The sequence below is a fragment of the Platalea leucorodia genome (assembly GCF_965183815.1).
Source record: "Platalea leucorodia genome assembly, chromosome: 1".
Lineage (NCBI taxonomy): Eukaryota > Metazoa > Chordata > Aves > Pelecaniformes > Threskiornithidae > Platalea > Platalea leucorodia.
The window spans coordinates 164437637-164456465 of NC_138823.1; the positions used below are offsets into that span (position 1 = coordinate 164437637).

At 38.4% G+C, this 18829-nt stretch overlaps 1 protein-coding gene across 1 annotated transcript; it reads left to right on the forward strand.

Moving 5' to 3' along the window:
- Positions 1-1215: 1215 nt before the first annotated feature.
- GHRHR (growth hormone releasing hormone receptor) lies at positions 1216-18342 on the forward strand (the record flags this gene model as incomplete). The annotated part of the gene is made up of 12 exons (XM_082306647.1): positions 1216-1315; positions 1780-1887; positions 3103-3203; positions 6541-6638; positions 8389-8521; positions 9420-9573; positions 10889-10949; positions 11702-11771; positions 13328-13419; positions 14197-14326; positions 15845-15886; positions 18220-18342. Exons 1-12 carry the CDS (start codon positions 1243-1245, stop codon positions 18340-18342), a joined length of 1185 nt encoding a protein of 394 aa, XP_082162773.1. The 5' UTR covers positions 1216-1242.
- Positions 18343-18829: the final 487 nt, after the last annotated feature.

Consider the following 18829-nt stretch of genomic DNA (forward strand, 5'->3'; position numbering starts at 1 on the left):
GATACGATGTGCCCTCTGAATGAACCGAAAGCCAGCTATTTATTTTCCAAATTCCCTGAATATTACTCTTCCCTGGGTGGAACAAAACTGAGCCATATGCCAGCCACCTGTTCACCATGCGTGTCTCATCCTGAGTTTATTTTCTGTTGTGTGTATCTGTGTCTTTATATCTATATTCACACATACAGAGCACACTGGCACCAGTGGCCAGGGCGTAGAGCTAAGATGAGAGTGTTTGAAGACAACTGGCCTCCTGGGACTGGGGACAATGGCTATGGTTGGACAAGGCACATATTGCTTTCTTTGTGAAAAATAGATGTGTGCACTTCTGCACAGTGGCTACACCCACAGCAGTTGTGGTGTGTAACAGCCTGCTGCAGACTGAGTCCTTTGGTGGCCAATGTATTATGGATCCCTTCTAATTCTCTTGTGGTGTCCATGTAAGCACAAGTCTAAATAAGGACTAAAGCAACTAAAAGGTTCCTGCTGTTAAAGCATTGGTGCCATTTTTTTTCTTTACACAAGCATACCAAACCAACAAATGCTTTGGTACAGAGTTTTTTTCCAAAGAAAGGAGTTTTGCCTCCCACACTCTGTAAATAAAGGCAGATGGTAGAAGGGAGAGAACAGATTCATTCCTTTTGGAGTGAAGAGCTCATTCAGAAGACAATTTTGCAGTAATTGTATGTGGTTTCAAGATGTTGTTTCTTTGGAGGTTGGCAGGGACATGTCTATATTGAGGAGCAGGGGGGCTCTGCAGCATGCCCTGCAGTGCTGGACCCTTCACTGTTAAGAAAAGGAGCTCGTCCAAGTGTACTCTGTCTCCTTGGGCCCAGATTTGGCAGGGGATAAAGTCAGGGTGAAAATGAGCCCTGCTCTCAAACCTGGGCCCTAGCAAAGAGGTCTTTCACTTTGAAAATAGCCAGAAAATCTTATAAACTTTCCAGTACAGAACTGTAGCTATCATCTTCCAACAGCTATACACCTTAGGATTTGCTTTGCCTTTGACAGAGCTCAGCTGGGTTCCTCTGCTGAAAGCATTCCAATTTGTGCAGAGACAGTGGCACACTTTGACTGCTAAACCCTAAGTTAGTGCTCAATGTCCTTAACCCAGCCTTGTTAGTTGCAAAAATGGGTCTGGACTTAATGGCCCATGAGATCTTACCCAACCCCTTCTTACTAATCAGCTGAAACTCCTCTCATTGATAGGTTGCTGGGAATGTCCACCCAGAATGTGATTTTATGACAGAGCTGAAGAAAAAAGAGGCTGAATGTCTGGAGGACTCAGAAAAACATGGGAATGCAACACCACCAGGTATCCATGTGTGGGGGATGAAAAGAGTGACAGAGAAGCAACACCCTGCCAGGGTCAGGACACAGCCATGCTGCCAATGCATGTTTGAGTGTTTTACTTATTGTCCCACATCCCTGTTCTCTGGTCAGCTCTTCTTCCATTTACATTCATCTTCTGCTACATTCATCTTCTGTTCTCTGGTCAGCTCTTCTTCCATTTACATTCATCTTCTTCCATTTACTCCCATTTCCACAATACATTTTCATTTATTGCATTATGTCCAAAACTCCACCCCAGTCTAACTAAAGCCGATTAAACAGTCCTCTGAAGGTGTTTATTTCTCACTATAGAATAAAAATTGTGGCTAAACTATTTTATGCTATGTTAAGGGTGGAGGGTCAAAGTTTAAAAAGTTTTTTAAAATTATTTTTAATGTTGTTCAAATATAATTATGCTTAAAAAATATATTTCACTTTCTGTCTGAGGTTGCAAGAGAACTTGGGACAAATTACTGTGCTGGCCAGAGGCAGATGCTGGAGAGACTCTTGCCTTGCCATGCCCAAACATCCTCTTTCACTTCATGAAGGAACCAGGTGATGTGGTGTCATGGTTGTACTCCTACTGTTGTGTTGCATGCCTGGAAAGAGCATTTCTAAAAATGGGGGGTGAAGACAGAATACTTCAAGTACCTGCTCTCTAGTTGGAGCAGACCATTACTGCAAAGATTTCAGTAGGATCTGAGGGACCTTAGTTCTTATTTTAAGCATTATCCACAATTGGATATAATCCCATAGTCTGTGATGAGTCCCTGAGCCAAAGGACACTGAAATCCATAGAGTGATTTCCATTGGTTTCCATAGGCTTTGGGATCAACTTGTTGCGTGAGTTTTCTAGAGCTCATATGAGGGTTGTCTAGGTCAGAACTTAAGCATGGGGCTTTATGAGATTTATGCTCTGATTAGTGTGGGATGAAATGAAAGGCAAAGGAATGAATAATGCAGTTGTTCTTTAAGACCAAGGTTGGAGATACAAAGCAGAATTTCGTCATTGAAGTACCATATGTGTTGGGTCAAATGCAAGACTGTGCAAACTAATGCCTTTGTGACCGCTTATTCTCTCTGGGTGAATATGGCTAGGAACAGACTGCAAACCCATAAGGAGGAAACGAGCCTACAGGAAAGATCTAGATTTGGCAGTTCCACAAGAAAAAAAACCTGCAAAGCCCAACCTCTGCCTCACCCAACACATGCTAGTTATAAATGAGGGATAAGGAAGATCCCTTTCATCTGTGCAGATTCATTTCCTGTCCTCGGATTCTCTTACTTATCCTTCATCTGAACCATAAATCTTTTTACGGAAACATGCTATCCTCATAGAACAAACTGCTTATTCCAGCTTCTCATCTGCAAAGAAAGAGTAAGACCCAAGGAAGGCGGGAGTGAGAAGGGATACATTAGAGGGGTGAGTGCTGAAATGAGGCAGAAGTCTGATGGAACAGTGCTTCCCAATCTTCTTCAGTGGACTTCATTGTCCCTGATATGATTTCTTCCTTACTCCTTCCTACTTCTACCTCTGTCACCTTGGTTCTCTCACTTCTTCCCATTGTTTATCTCCAGATAAAGTGAAAAGTTTTGTATCTGACTGTCTGAATTTACACATGTAAAATGTCCTATCAACTCTGTGAGATGCTAATGGAGATGATCCTCTCCTCCTGGTATAACCTGTGTACCAGCAAGAGATCTTCTCCTGGTTTTTATTTTCTGTGGTATGTGGCTCTTCATCGGAAAAAATAAGTGCTTCTGTTTCAGCTGGGATAGTAAAAAGGAACTGCACAAAGAAAGGCTGGTCTGACCCTTTCCCTCCCTACCATATTGCTTGTCCAGTAGAAGATGAGATTCCGCTTGAAGAAGTAAGTTTAATTAAATAAATATATGTGAGTGTTGTGCTGACGTTATAGGATTCCTTTCTATTCCTGAAGACCACTGGGGAGGGAAACTTAGCTGATGCTGAAATTTCTTACCAAGTATGGAATGCAACTCAAATTTTACTGTAGTCACTTATTTTGGAGAATTACTAAGGGTGTTTTATTATTCAGGTATAAGAGTGTAATAAAAATAAAGCCATCTGCAGATTCTGTATAATCATGCAATTCTGTTGAACTTGCTCGCAGATATAACAGCTAGAGATACATCACGCAATGTTCATAAAACATGAATTAAGACATTTCAATAATATAGAATCATAGAATGCTTTGGGTTGGAAGGGACCTTTAAAGGCCATCTAGTCCATCCCCCCTGCAATGGGCAGGGACATCTACAACCAGACCAGGTTGCTCAGAGCCCCATCCAGCCTGGCCTTGAATGTTTCCAAGGATGGGGCATCTACCACCTCTCTGGGCAACCTGTGCCAGTGTTTCACCACCCTCATTGTAAAAAATTTCTTCCTTATATTTAGTCTGAAATCCTTCCTTATATCTAGCCTATCAGTGATCAAGATGATTTTGTGGCATCACAGCATCAGTACAGCAAATGCGCTGTCATAACACCACTATTCCAAACTCAGCAATATTTAAGAACAGGAGAGTTTTCTGGCTTCTCATCCTGCCTAGCATAAAATATCTAATTCAACAAGGAAATAAAAATAAAAAGTGTTTCAAAATCTACATCTCTGTAATGCAGGTCGGTATTTGACATATTGCTTCAGTTAGATTTGCACAATTGGTGATATTTAAAGTTTATCTGTACATGGAAAAAAATAGTGCTTGATCTCTAACTAATAAGGATACAAACATATTGTATCGATGTGTTTAGCTTCCTGTAACTCCTCTTTCAGAGAAAAGAAGCAAGCCAAAATACTATATCGTATTTTAGTGAAAAATATCACAATCCTGAAAACTCTTATGGGTACATAAAGCCTCTTTTGTGATCAGGTTTTGCTGTCTTATTAGCTACTGTGGAGAAAATGAGGAGTAACTCGGTGGAAAGAATCTGAAGAAATATCCACTAAGTTAAAACTGATAGAAAGGAGGTAGAAATCACTGTAAGTGATTAAAAATTACCTCTCTAGTCTAACTCTGCCCTTCCTCTGTAGAGGCTAAACACTGCATTTTTGTCTTTATTTGTACAAGTTAGGTGAATACTATGCTTTTTTGTCCACGGTACAGAGAATGAAAATAACATTTATACTGTAGTTGATGAAGTCCAATCAACTTGTTGGAGAGAATTTAGTTTATATCATCATGGGCAGATTTCTCTCATCTTCCCACTACTTTTTGTACTGCCTGCTGTCACGCGGTTTAACTCAAACTTCCTTTCCAGCCTCTAAGCCACAGTACCTGCTGTTCTCTATAAATAAACACACTGAAATGCAACATTTTTCTTTCTTTCCTTCTTTTATTGCTTCCTTACATTTCTGGTGTAAAAACAATCTTAAATGAGTCTATGGATTCTTTTAATAGTATCCTACATTTTACCACAAGGTAAACTTTGCAGTTATAGGTTTATTCACCTAAGGATTTGATTATTTTCTGTGTTTTTCATCTCTGATTTGTAAGTGGAGGTTGCCAACTAAGGTCAGCCTAACACAGCTTTGATATGTTCCTTATGGAATGGCGCCTTCCAGACTTACTGGCTAGCTTTGTAGCTCTGACGGACTTCTCTGAGCTCTGGCTGGAATTGTGCGTAGTCAGGTACCTGGGTAATCACAGTTCATCCACCAGACAGAAAAGGCTGCTACGCATGGTTTCCACATCATTTGACTTCATTGATCTCAAAAAATTATTATATAAGTCTAAGCTAATCACTACATGGTGTATCTATATTAGTGCTTTGATTGGGGTCAGGTGTGAGCTTTTAAAGGCAATCTCCTGATTATCCCCACTTGCTGCATTTACGCTGAGGAATGCTCTCAGAAAGGATGATCTGGCTTCCTATGGATGAAACTAACCTGGGACACAAACGCAGGATGCACCTAGTGTGCTCTGACCAATAATAAAAGTTCATCCCACGGGATTAGACTATGGCTAGTGAGAAACGCACACAACATGGGTGTAGAGTCCTCAGCATCAAAGGTTTTGCTCTACTAAGCCAGACCTATCGACCTGCACGTGTTAAGGCAGGTGTAGTGGTAGATCCTTCTTCTTGCTGACAGAAAGTGGCAAGGCCCCATCTTACAATGAGTTGAATTGACTTTTGTAGGTGCTTGTTTCCCTGCATTAACTAGAAAAGAAACAGAATAAGAAGAAACAGGATTGTGTTAAGAGTTAAACACTACAGTCCTGTGGCCATGCTCTCACACTGCTCATTTTACTATAGACTCAGCTGCTCATACTTAGGCAGCTAATTTTTAAGCACCTAAAATAAATGAAATGAATCCTACCCAATGTCAGCCTTATAATGCTTTAAGTGATACTTAAGGCTCAAAACAAGTATCTGCCTTTCGCCACAGTGAACTGTAGCAATGCATTTCATAGCTGTGTAGATTTTAGGGTATAAAAACATTGAAATGGGACCCAAGAGACAGACCATGTTAGATTGAAGAGAAAGATTTTCAGCCTAGAGCTTATTCATTCTATTTTCTGTTTCCATATGTGATAGCTGAAGTCAGCGTATCCTCACTCAGAGATCATGTCTGATAGAAGTGCCATTTAAATTGAAATGGATTTTGATTGACATTCTGACTGAGTAACAGTTTGAGTTTGGAAGCAAGAAGAAAGAGGACAAAAACAACCTCAGGAAAAAAAACACCAACACAATAAAAAATGGAAAAGAAGAATAGATGGCAAAATTGTAAGTAAGGAAGCAGAGTGAAGGAAAGTGGAGAAACATAAGGGAAGGCTGACAGAATTCTGTATTCATCATGCAGCCAGCTGCCACCAGGATTGTCCTACTATTGCTGTGGAGAAAACACAGTATAAAATGCAGTGCTTATAAAAATTCATAAGAGTTTTTACAATGCCTTCTTGGAAGACTGGATTAGTTTTTTATGGGTTTATGAATGAGCTGGAAAGCATCCTAGTCAATACCTGTGTCATTATCAAACTGGGCTGTATCCACATAGGTATGGAATGGATCTTCACAAAAGAAATATAATGAGTGATTTCAGTTGAATTTTGCTGTGGGATTAAAAAGGGGAAAAAAAGGTTCTGAACAGATTGGAAGCACCAACCAAAGCAAAACTGTCAGAATCAGTAAAACAGCTGTCATTTGGCTGCAAGTTACGTGACAAATAATTCTCTTCTTTTATAGCAATCCTACTTTTCTACTATAAAGATCATCTACACTGTAGGATACAGTGTATCTATCACTTCACTCATTATTGCTGTGACAGTTCTTATTGCATTCAGGTATGTAAAGTTATCCTCTCGCCTCGATTCTTTTAATAGTTCTTAGTATCTTAGACTGTATGAGACAACATTAGACATAACAAAGTAATATAGATAGAAATCCAGAAGAATAAAAAGAAAAATTTCTGGCCATATTGGTTTAATAATAATAAATTAAGGCTAGAAATGAAAAGTGATGAGAGTGGGCCAGACACAAGAAGAATCAGAACTGGGAAATAAACCCTGATCATCTGTTGGTAAAAGTCAGCAACTCACTTTGATCCTAAATAACCAATAGATAAATTTGTTTGCTTTAGCTGGAATGAAGATATATTTTTATAAACTATGTGTGCTTGCCTTTTATGGCTTCGGTGAATCTTATATTAATAAGAAGAATATACACAAAGAACTCGATTCTCAATCAACTTTCCTGTGGCATTGTATATATTACTATTGAAACATTTACAACTAAAGACATGCTTTGAAAGTTAGGCTCTGAATTTGGCTATGTTTGGTAAGATTTCTTTCCTACTGAACTATCGAGCTATAAGACATTTTAAGGTATAATTTAATTATCTAGAGTAAAAATGACTGTTTATTTTCTCATTTAATGTAGATTTGGTATTTGCTGCCATGTAGGATTTATTTTATTAATCTTTGTTTATTTCTTGTATTTGTGCAGGACAAAAAAGAGTTTTATTAGTATGCTGTGAGAATCAGGTTTCTCTGGGGAAAGTTTCTTGACCTCTGTTGGTTCCTAGCTCATGTCTGGAAGTCAACAGATATGTTTATTGACACCCACTCTGACCTCAGGAAAACAAACCAGCCCAAATAAGGGGAAAGAAAGAAACAATGGACATAAGGAGACTTAGCAATAGGGAGGAAAAAGTTCTAGTTAACAATGGGGTTGGCATTTGAGTTCAATAATAAAATTCTGCACACTCTAAGTGAGCTTTAAGATTAGGTGACCCTGAGATTACTGGATCTGGATGGAATTCAGCTTTTAATGGGGGCTCTTTGCTAATTAGCTAAAGTCCTCAGCTCCAAATGAAAACATAAAGCTGAAACTGTATAACTCCTCCAAAAGTCTGCGTTTAATAACAGTAAAAAAATTTAATCTGAATTAACTGAACATGAGAATTTAAAATGCATGTGCCAAATTGTTTTAAAGCAATTATCTGCATTCAGTTAAGTTATAAGAGTAACTTTGGTCAATTAAGGAAGAATTCTTTAATTCTGGATAAGGCTGTCTGCACAGGGATTTAACACAATTTAACTCACCCACAGCATTTTGCTGTATAGAAAACTTGTGAAGTAGTTGTTATCCTGTTCATTGAGAAAACTGTCTGGTTAGTCCAGGATATCGCTGCGTGCTTGTTCTTGGGAGTGGTTTAGCCACAGTCAGAATTGTATCAGTAAAGATCATTCCTCAAATGCAGGTTTCTCTTGGCCCCAAAATAATGTGAACAAAAAGCCCGGCTCAGGTATACTGAACACAAACTAAAACTGAAGTTCCCGGAATTTTGCAGAAACATCACCAGGGTACCACCTAACAAGGAAGGAGATTGAGATGTAGATTGTGGCTGAATTGCTTTACATGAGGAAGGTTTCTATCTCTGCTTGCCTGCAGAAAGAGCTGAGTGGATGGAAGCGTTCTTTCTATACGTGCCTGGAAGTACCTGAGATGAAACAAGGACTTACTGCATATTTAAACTACTGCCAGTACAAGTCAGTTAATTACCTCAGAAGGACATTTCTTCTTTTCTTCCAGGAGGCTTCGCTGTCCCAGAAATTATATCCATGTACAGCTCTTTTTTACTTTTATCTTAAAAGCTGTTGCCATTTTCATTAAGGATGCTGTCCTTTTCCAAGCGGAAGACATTGATCATTGCAGCTTCTCTACAGTAAGCACATGAAAAGCAGGATACTGTGGTACTTGATGTTTTTGCATACCATCTATATATGGTTTCACTTTCCATTGCTCTTTTTTACTACTTAATTTTTTTTTCTTCTCACCTGGTAGTGAAAATCACATAATTCTTTTATTCAGTATGTTTTACCTCCATAAGTGTGCACCTCAGAACTTATATGAATGCATCAATTTGTGATCCTGTAGTACTCTAAATCAGATATAGACTTTGCCATAGAAAAAAGTATTATCATTACACTCTTACGCTTCTATAATCTGAAGCCTAAAACTGAAGATCTCCGAGTACCTCATAACACAACTTTTAAAAGGTGTTTCTTCTGGAAATTTTGGATTTCATGTTCTGACTGGAAGCTCTGACTTGTAAACCACAAGACACACATGGTACTAGAAAATCAACTTAGCTTTGGTCCAGCCACTAATATCGGCAACATGACAATGGTTTTCAAACAGAGGTTTATGGGATGATTCTTCCGCATTGCTCGTGGTCACACAAAAATTTAAAACTGAGCTTAAGTAAGAAAGTGAAATATGATGGGTCCTTTTTGTCCAAGGGCTATGGAGCAGTTAACTCTACTTGTATAAGCTACACTGAAGGGAGTGCATTTGTGGGAGAAATCACATGCTTGGGAGACAAAGCTATATTTCTAGTATAAAGATATAAACTAAAATACAGTGGAGATTCCAAGCTATTATGATAGTTAAAGCCTTACTATTCAGAAAGCCATATTACATTTGAAGCTTTCCCTTTAAACATGCATGTAATTGTGAGATCTTTGTAGATCTCAGCCAGAATTGCAGATGCTTACTGCTACTGCAAATCAAACACGTGTATGCACAAATAATGCCAAAACTATGACTTTCCTGTTCCCTAGACCGAATGCAAGATCTCAGTTGTTTTTTGCCACTACTTCATGATGACAAATTTCATGTGGCTGTTAGTAGAGGCTCTTTACCTAAACTGTCTGCTACTCTCATCTCTTTCTCATGGAAGAAGATATTTTTGGTGGCTTGTTCTCTTTGGCTGGGGTAAGTAAGGCTTTTACATGAAATTAATAAAAGGCAAGATGTTACAAAAGGCTTTATCCATGCCATTAAAAATACCGGATGTGGAATCTAGTCTGCCTAACTGAAGTGCCCAACTTGGGCATTGCTTTGATTTTATTTTTACATGCATACTAATGAGGAGAAATAATTTTTTTTTAAATACGGCATTAAAGTCCCTATGAAAGAAGTGCAAAATTAAGTACATTTGGGAACCCATAGAGAGAGATCCAGTCCACTTAACCTTCTTTTCCCAATTGAAAACACAGATTCCTCTAAGGAGCTATCCCAATCACCTAAGTTAGGTGTACCTTGCCTCAGTTCATGCAAGAATATAGTTACATAGTCTTCTTAGAATGGGTCTATCTGGAGGCATAGCAGGCATTTTTGTAGTTCTGATATTGCTACAGCCCATCTCTTGCATTGGACAACTGTGTGAATAAAGGAGCTCTAACCACTAAATAACAGTGCAGGCAAGAGACAGCAACATCCCCACTCCTTTTTCTTGTAGTCTGCAATAAATCTAATTGTTCAGAACTTTGTGGTGATTTAGAAATTAAGTGGTTTCCCAAATAAAGCTGCTGTGTAAAGGAAAAAGTAGAGACGTCCCTTCTGAGGATATATGGCAGATGAATGCACTTGCCCAGGGGAATTGTTGGTCAGTTCAGGAAGGCAATCCATGCATGTTGCCACCAAAGGTTAAGGTAGGCCGGACAACTAAGCAGACTAAACCACTTTTTGTGTTTTAGGGAGACTTCAAGTGCCTTTTTAGGAAGGTGTAAGGCAGACTCCATCACATTCTGTGTTTGTAAAGTGGTAGTATTACTATTATTTTAAGATTTGGTAAATTCTGTTCCCCAATATTTTGTCATGCAAAAAGCATACTTATTAAAAAAACTGGGGTTTAATGAGCTATCTGCATGCAAGTGCTAACTTCAGGTGAGATCACACACGTGAATAGTGTTCATGTTAGCAAGAGGTTGCAAGTTCAGTCCTCTGTGGCAGAACTGTATCATGTGCAAAGTGTGTCCCTTTATACCTTCACAGTGAGGCATGATCACCGGTCAATGCCTTAACTCATTTCATTCCATCAGGGGTATTAGGAGATTTCTTTTTAGGTTTATACCATGAGTCTAAAGCAATTTCTGTCGCATGAACAGGCCACAAATGGTAATTCCAGTTCTGAAATTCCAGTTCTGAAAATGAGTGATCTGTATCACCACAGCAGAGTTTCAGTGGACAAGAGTTGGATTAATTGATAAAATAAGACAACCACAGTTTTTGTTTAACTGTCTAACAGGTTTTCCAACGCTTTTCACCCTTATATGGATATTAGCAAAATTCTACTTTGAAGACACGGCGTAAGTCAGTGTTTCCTACATTATTCTAGATTCTTGGGTTATATTTTTAAAATAATGATAATGATGAAGGCTTCTGTAATTTCAATTACATGGGAAAATAATATCAGTATATTACCCTCCTTTCCCTACATCACCAAGTAGATTACTGCGTGTGGTGGAGTTCTGCATTTCCATTCCTCTATGGGCATAGGGAATGGGGATTACAGTCTCCATTAAAGTATATTACGGCAATGATATGGTAATTGTGCAGGGGATCCTTCCCAGGAACCTGAAATATTTATTTGTGCTGCAAGAAAAAAAGATTCTAATCAGATAAACAAAGTAAGGAAGGAAAATTTTAGGAGTTTCTGATACAAAACACCTTTTTATATTTCTGAAGCCTGGAGTGCTCACTGTTTTACACAGACAAAATGTTTCATGTCTTAAATAAGTGTCTTTAAGAAAAAAGCTATATCTTTGTATCAGTCATGGCATCATCTGTTTAAGTCTTGTCAAAGTTATTGCATCCATGGCTGTCACTTAACACATCGAGACACTATTCCTTTTTGAAAAGAGTAGGATAATCTGTAAAGAGTATGTCTTGTTCAAAGCAGAGTTTCAATATTTGGATACTTGTGCTATACCTGCACTTCCACAAAAATCTCTCTCAGCAGATTTTCACTGACACTGCTAGGTGGTGCCTTAATTCTGATTACATACATATTGTAATGATTACATGCACATCTTTTCGAAACTTACTGTTATTTTCTCAGATGCTGGGATATTAATCAAGGCTCTCCATACTGGTGGCTAATCAAAGGACCTATTATAATTTCTGTTGGGGTAGGTACTTCTAAGTTTGGCAACATTAATTAGAAGAAAAAAGACTTTTAAATTACAATCTGGTTACTGTTTGCTGAAATGTTTTTTGAAATAAAGAAGAGGAATGGTAGAATTTCTACTGTAATCTTGCCTACATCCAATGCAAACTAAAAAGAGGCGGAGAACTTCCCTCCTCCCCCCAAGCAAATATCCTTAAAAGAAATGAAAGATTTCATAGAATTGCCAGTTTCATTGAAATTAAAGGCAGGTGAGAGTTTAAGCCATCCTTACAATATTTGAAAATACAAATTTTAGCCTAAGAGTTCAGAATCATCCATAAATTTTAATACAAACTTTCAAGGGCAATAGGTTTCTGTTCATAGGTGATAACAATGATAATAGCCCTTGAGCTTGACATATATTGAATAAACTGATGGGCTTTAAATGTTTATTGTGTATGATTACTCCCACATGTCATTAAACACATGCAATGTTTGAGAAAGCAGCTAAGGGATGACCTTAAGGCCATCTATTAAAAGCTTAATTTAACTGGGGAACAGATGCATACAAATAAGGCACATATAGGCAAACAATGTGAATGAAGAATCTCAAGTTAATTCTGGTCATAGTTTGCCATGTTTCAATAAAATATTACATTTCCTTCTACCTCCATTATTTTTTCCCCTACTAGTGCTCATCTGACATCAGTGATGATTTGTCTGCTGGAATGCACATAAAGCATCACTGATGGATAGAGAGATTGGACTTTCTGGTAAAATGTGGACATTCTTAGGCAAAATTAAGCATTCAGCCTCACCTAAAGAGCTAGTGTGTATGGACACAAAAATGCATAGGGAGAAACTCTCTGATTGTGGAAAGCTGAGCAGCTTCACAGACTTTGGTAAACCTGTGCCAAATTGCAATTGTATAAAATTTGATTTGCAAGTTAGAATTGACCCTAGCTAACTTTGGAGCTGAGCTAATGTGCCTCAGTTCTCTTCAGAGTAAACAAAGTGAAATATGCACTTTTGGTATGCGATTCATCTGACTTTTATAATAGATGACTACATTTGGAGGACATGACTTGTCCCCAACTCCACCTGAGGCTCTAATGGCTATACTGGCTGGCTCTCCATTGTCTACAAAGGGAGAACAGGGTGATCAGCTGAGATGCAGACATGTCATTATAGATACCTATATTTAGTCAGATGAATTCTACTAATAATGTCTAAAGATATTAGCCAGAATTTAATGTGATACCCATCTCAAAAGAGAATCAAAAGTATATGAGCTACAAAAAATAAAAAGAATCACACAAGCTATTGACAAAAATAGTTTACTTAACAAAGTCAAATTCTCAAGTTTTCGTCTTCAGCTATTTCTTTAAGAAGGAATGCAACCTATTGAGATGCTTGAATGCTGCCAACAGGAATGACATTAATAATCTTACACTGGTCTCATTGAAACTGTACAAATTACATAATAACTGAAGTAAAAAAACCAGATTTTCATTGCACAGTTTTACATGCAAAAGTAACCTTTTTTTTTTTTTTTCTCTCCCAAAATATTGCGTACAGGTCAATTTTGTCCTATTTATCAACATCATCAGAATTTTGCTGAAAAAACTAGACCCTAGACAAATCAACTTCAATAACTCTTCTCAATACAGGTAGTGTATGGAATAAAAAAGAAAATTATCAATTATTTCAATCATCAAAACTTGAATTATCTTTTCTAAAATGAGAAGCCCACGTCCAGTGTCACAGACAGGCTCAGTTTGGCTGGCATTAAATTTTAGAAATTCCCAACTTTATCCCATTCCCAAGGAAACCAGTGAAAGGATGAGACTCATCTCACGTAATAGTGACCATCTAAACATGCTGTATTCAGATCAGTTCAGATGTCTACCTTCCAATGACAATCAATGGAGAGACTAGAAAACCATTAATTGAATCCACATTAGATCTCTGATTTAGGGTAGGATAAATTACTCTCTATAGATGCCTTTTCCTGTACGTGAACTACAAAGGGAGCTTGCATATTACTTCCTCTGTATTTACTTACAAATAAATGTCAAATTTTCAATGACTCTGATGGGGCAAAATGTATTCTATTTCTTTGTGTTTTCCTGAACTGCAATCTCATTCAGAAAGACAGAATCTTTGGTCAAAGACCAAAGTCTTTGGCATTTTTCTTATGGTTAAAATACCATAAGAAAAGTCATGAACATGGTATTGCCAATAAGGCAATAAGCATCAGAAATCTGCTTCCAGCTAGTTTCTCATTATGCTTTCTACCCAGCACTGTAGTCCCAAGAGATATGAACTTCACATGTAGATATTTAGATCCTCTTTTTAACTTCTGTTCATTACTGTTGCATATTGCATGCATTAGTCTTTACTCAGGAAAATAAAATTACCTTACTTCTTCTCATGTTCTGTGCTAGACGTCTCTCAAGGTCAACTCTGCTTCTAATTCCATTATTTGGAACCCATTATATTGTCTTCAACTTTCTTCCGGAATATACCAGCCTGGGGGTTAGGCTTTACTTAGAGCTCTGCATTGGATCATTTCAGGTAAGATGACCACAGAGGCTTCAGTTCCTTCTTAGCAGATTTTCTAATTTAATCTAGTGTCCACATGACAACCAGTATTGCACAAAAAATCCTGAAGCTAGCGTGTCCTCACAGAGTTCATGGTTCTTTGCTGAGTTACGGTATCTGAAGATGTGACCTACACCCTATCTGGCTGTAGGCTAGACTGTATATTTGCAGATTTTGCAAATACAAGGCCAGGTCTTTCAGATGCATGTGTAAATTGGATGGTGGGTCAAAGTCAAGCATGGAAAACCTACTTTGCTACCAATGGTAATCGACATACCTTCCCTGACTTAACTGACAAGATCAAGCTGATTTGGGCTGATGTTAAATTATTCAGAGGCCAATCAAAGCTGTAGGTCCAGCCCCCTTTCAAATTCTTTGGCAAAGAATAAATAGATAGGCAAGCATATAAACACAGACTAGTGACTAATGCACGTATCAGCCCCATACAGACTACTGCCCTGAGGAATGCTACATGCTTTTCCCTCCTGGGTAGGCAAAATATTTGGTGTACTTTGGATGCCCCCAACTGCTCTGAATTGACACACAGGGTATGGACAGCTTGAGGAGCTTGGTGTCAACTAGAACAGCTACTGGGGCTGCTCTGACTTACCCTCCAGGTGGCTTTGCTACCTGAGTTATGCGCAAGGTGGCACGCAGCTGCCCTTTGCTTTCCTTCATTTCCCTGTGCTGCACTTCAGAGTCTACAAGAAGCAGCTGTGGGCAATGCTACCAAACTTTACAAGGGAGAGTATCTCCCTCTGAACAGTTGCATGGCATCATTTGTCAGTGAGCGTCCCTGAAAATCCAGCAATTGTGCTGGTTTAGTCCTCTTGAGGATTTAATCCATTGTGACAATCCTGTCCGATATACCCTGCACACCTTAATCCTGACCCTCTGTACTTGGAGCTGGCCTTCATTGAGTTAATTAACAATGTAAGGAATAAGTAAACTGAATAAAAGGGTGAGGTGTTTAGCTGGTATCTGATCACATAGGTCCATTGACCTCCTAGGATTTTCCTGGGTTTATCTCAATTCAGAATCTTAACAAAAGTATTCAATATGCCAGAATTTGATCTCATCTGATATACCGCACAGAAGTTGACTGGAAAGCTCCATACATGGATCTCTTTACAAAGTTTGTTTCCTTACTGATTTGCACTGTGTAAAGAATTAGCTCACGGTGTGTTTGGCTGTAGAATGGAGCATACTTTTGTAAGCATACCATGAGAGAACTTCAGTTACTTTATCATCTGTTTTTGTAAATTTATATTGCCTTACTGAACAAACTTTGGTGAAATGCCACTAACTAGTCGATTATCTGGCTGATCAGCTTTATTGGACATACATGAGGAATTTTCCCATTTATAACAATACTCCAACTTATAATGATACTCATTAATTCACATACACAGTACCATCATGAAGTCAGATAGTGCAAGTGGCTTTTTCAAACTGTGCTAACACTCAGCTTTGTTCTTACGTTTTTTCCAGGGGTTTATTGTAGCAGTTCTCTACTGTTTCCTGAACCAAGAGGTAAGGGACCTATATCCTTTACAGTATTGCTTTTTCAGATGTATAAAGTTAATAATCAGTTTCATACAAGCAGATAATCAAATCTTTTAGTTTGTTAGGATTGTCTTTTAACATGGGAATCAATGAGGTTGAATTTCATTTCAATTATCTTCATGGGAATGAAGCCATCTAGTGGAGAAATGAACTTTTACTAGTTTGCTATTCCATCAAGCATTTTTTATCCTTTCTGCATATTTTGTATTATAGTGGGGCTTGGGAAACCCATGCTAGATCCAGACCTGAAAGTACAAGCTGCTGCAGTGATGCAGAGAGATCTCCAGTTACTAAAAGTCTGTGATTAAATTGGAAAGAATTTAAATTTATGCTGATTGTCCCATACCAAAATTTTATTTTCTAGCATTTTTAATATGCTAATGAAGCTTCCCAGTATTTCTTTGTGTGGATAAATCTCTTTTTCCATTTAGAATACATAAGTCAGAATTTTACTGTTGATGGGACAGGAATCATTCCACTTAGCTTAGTAAACAGGTCCATTTATATAGTCTAAACATTGTAAGAAGGATGCGTATATAGGCAACATAACAGTTTATCCTCCATATTTTAGAGTGGTTTGAAACACCGGAGTTTCACCCTCTTTTCTGACTAGAGGGTAGCTGAGATGGGTAGGGTATGATTGGGATTCGCTTTCAAACTACACTAAAAGTCTACTGGTTTCTACCTGCAGCATTAAAAAGGGAGAGCCTCCTGATTCATACATACTACCCCACAGGGCATCCCCTAGGGTGTCAAAGGTGTGTTTGGGGGGTGAATCCTGCCCCTGAGCATCACAGTCAGTGAAACTTAGAGAGATATTGAAATGACCAAGTACAGTTGTCTGTGGTAGAGACAGCTGACCCACTATAGACTCCCTGGGCTGTATTGACAAAATAGCCATTTTCCAAGTTTAAAGTCTAGGGCTGATTAAGCCTCCAAACAGTATGTAAGTGTCTATGTGTGCCATGGTCCACACTTACTTGATAATTTTGTCAGAAACTTCTGAAATATTAAAGCAAGTGTCTTCAAATATGCTAACACTTCTTAGCCTTTTCGTTGAGTTTATGGCTTTGAATGGTTGACTGCTCTAATGATGCTGGTGCTCAGCTAACACTGCTGTTCACTAGTCTGTTAATAATCCTAATGTCTTTTGATAGTAGACCATAGATTTACATCCAGCTTGACATCCCAGACATACAACATACAACAATTTAGAAATTTCCTTCCTATTAAACATCTGGGAAGGCACATTTCTAATGAGAATCAGATGCAAAAGCAGGCTTTAGTGGCTGGTCTGGACCCACAGTATGTTTCTGTGAACATGCCAACGCGTGGTAGACATAGTTGTCAACAACAGAAAGCAAATGTCTCCTAATTGCTGATGGCCTTCACCTCACAGTCTTAAATAACAAAGTAGTACTATTTCTCAGCCACAAATCAGTGAGTGTTGATTAAGAAACTTGCTGCAGATCATACTTTTCTAGAAACAGATGGAAAAAAGACAACATCCCTTAACAACTGAGGAAAAGCAAGCAATGTAGAGATAATGTGTTTAATAGTGTAGGCAACGCTGGTGAGACCATTACTGGAATAAATTTTCAAAGGATATTTAAAAAGAAAATGGGAGAAGGTATAAAAAAAAAGCTGAGAAAATATTCTAGTGGTGGAGAAAATGTTTTACAGTGCTGGAGTTAGACACCCAAAACTCTCTTATTTCTCTGAAGAAGATTGAGGTAACTTGACTATGCATAAAGATATCAAAGTATAACTACTTTGATGGAAGAAAGTTACTTAGTGCTGACAGACTTTTCAGTTCAGCAAAGGAAGATGGAATGAGGATCACTGCATAGAAATAGAAACCAGGAAAGTTAAAAATGGAAGTAGGAATTTTTTCATTTATTTAACTGTGTGACAGCTCTAATAATCTTTGATTGTTGGGCCCATAGTCATTAAGTAGGAACACAGGACTGGGTGGACTCACATAAAGTATGTCCTTACTTCTTGAAAGGAAGAGTGGGGTTCGTTTACTCTTTTCAACATGGGAGGCCACCTCTCAGATAGCCACACTAGACATTTTCATCAGTGCAGAGGGATGAGCATGCTGAACAAGCTAGATGAAACATTCTCTGGAGGATTCTACTTTTCTCTATCAGCTAGAAAGGCAGCCCAGAGGAACTAACGTGGACTGAGATGTCTAAATTTTACGCTTCTCTAGCCATCATTTCTGTCTTTCCTCTTTCCCACCAGTCTACTCCCAAGCGGTATTTGACCACAAAATAGCATTCTCCTTTCCTTTTGAGGTACAAACGGAAATTGGTCGGCGGTGGCATGGTAAGAGATATGGACTTATGCCAGTGTGGAGGAGGACAAGATGGACTGTGCCGTCTAGTTCTGGAGTAAAAATGACGACATCTGTGTGCTAAAGATGGCCTCAGGATCTGGAGTAATCACATATAAAAGCCTGATTAGGAAAAAAACCAAACAACAAATAAACCAAAAGACCCACAAAACATAATGATTAAATTTTATACTGAACAAATTGGAGGAGGATCCACTTCTGCCCATCAGATTTCTTTTACAGGACAAGCATTGTAATGACGTATTAAACACTGACTGGGTGATCAAAATAGCCCTCTCATGGATATATTTTGCACCACAGCAAACACAAAAATCACCTCTTCTTGGTTCACTTCCTGTGCTTTTTCACTGATGAACCATATAGCATAACGTGTCTAGGGAGTGGACAACAGCAGTACCCTTCAGTGACACCATAGACGACGAGCTCTGGAAACGGGTATTCCATCCTTATGCAATGGGAAATAGAGTCTATCCAGCTTGTTCAAGCTTTGTTCCTTATTTTGATTCAGTAGTCATGCAAATAAGAAGCCAAATGTTGTTAAACTGCAACAC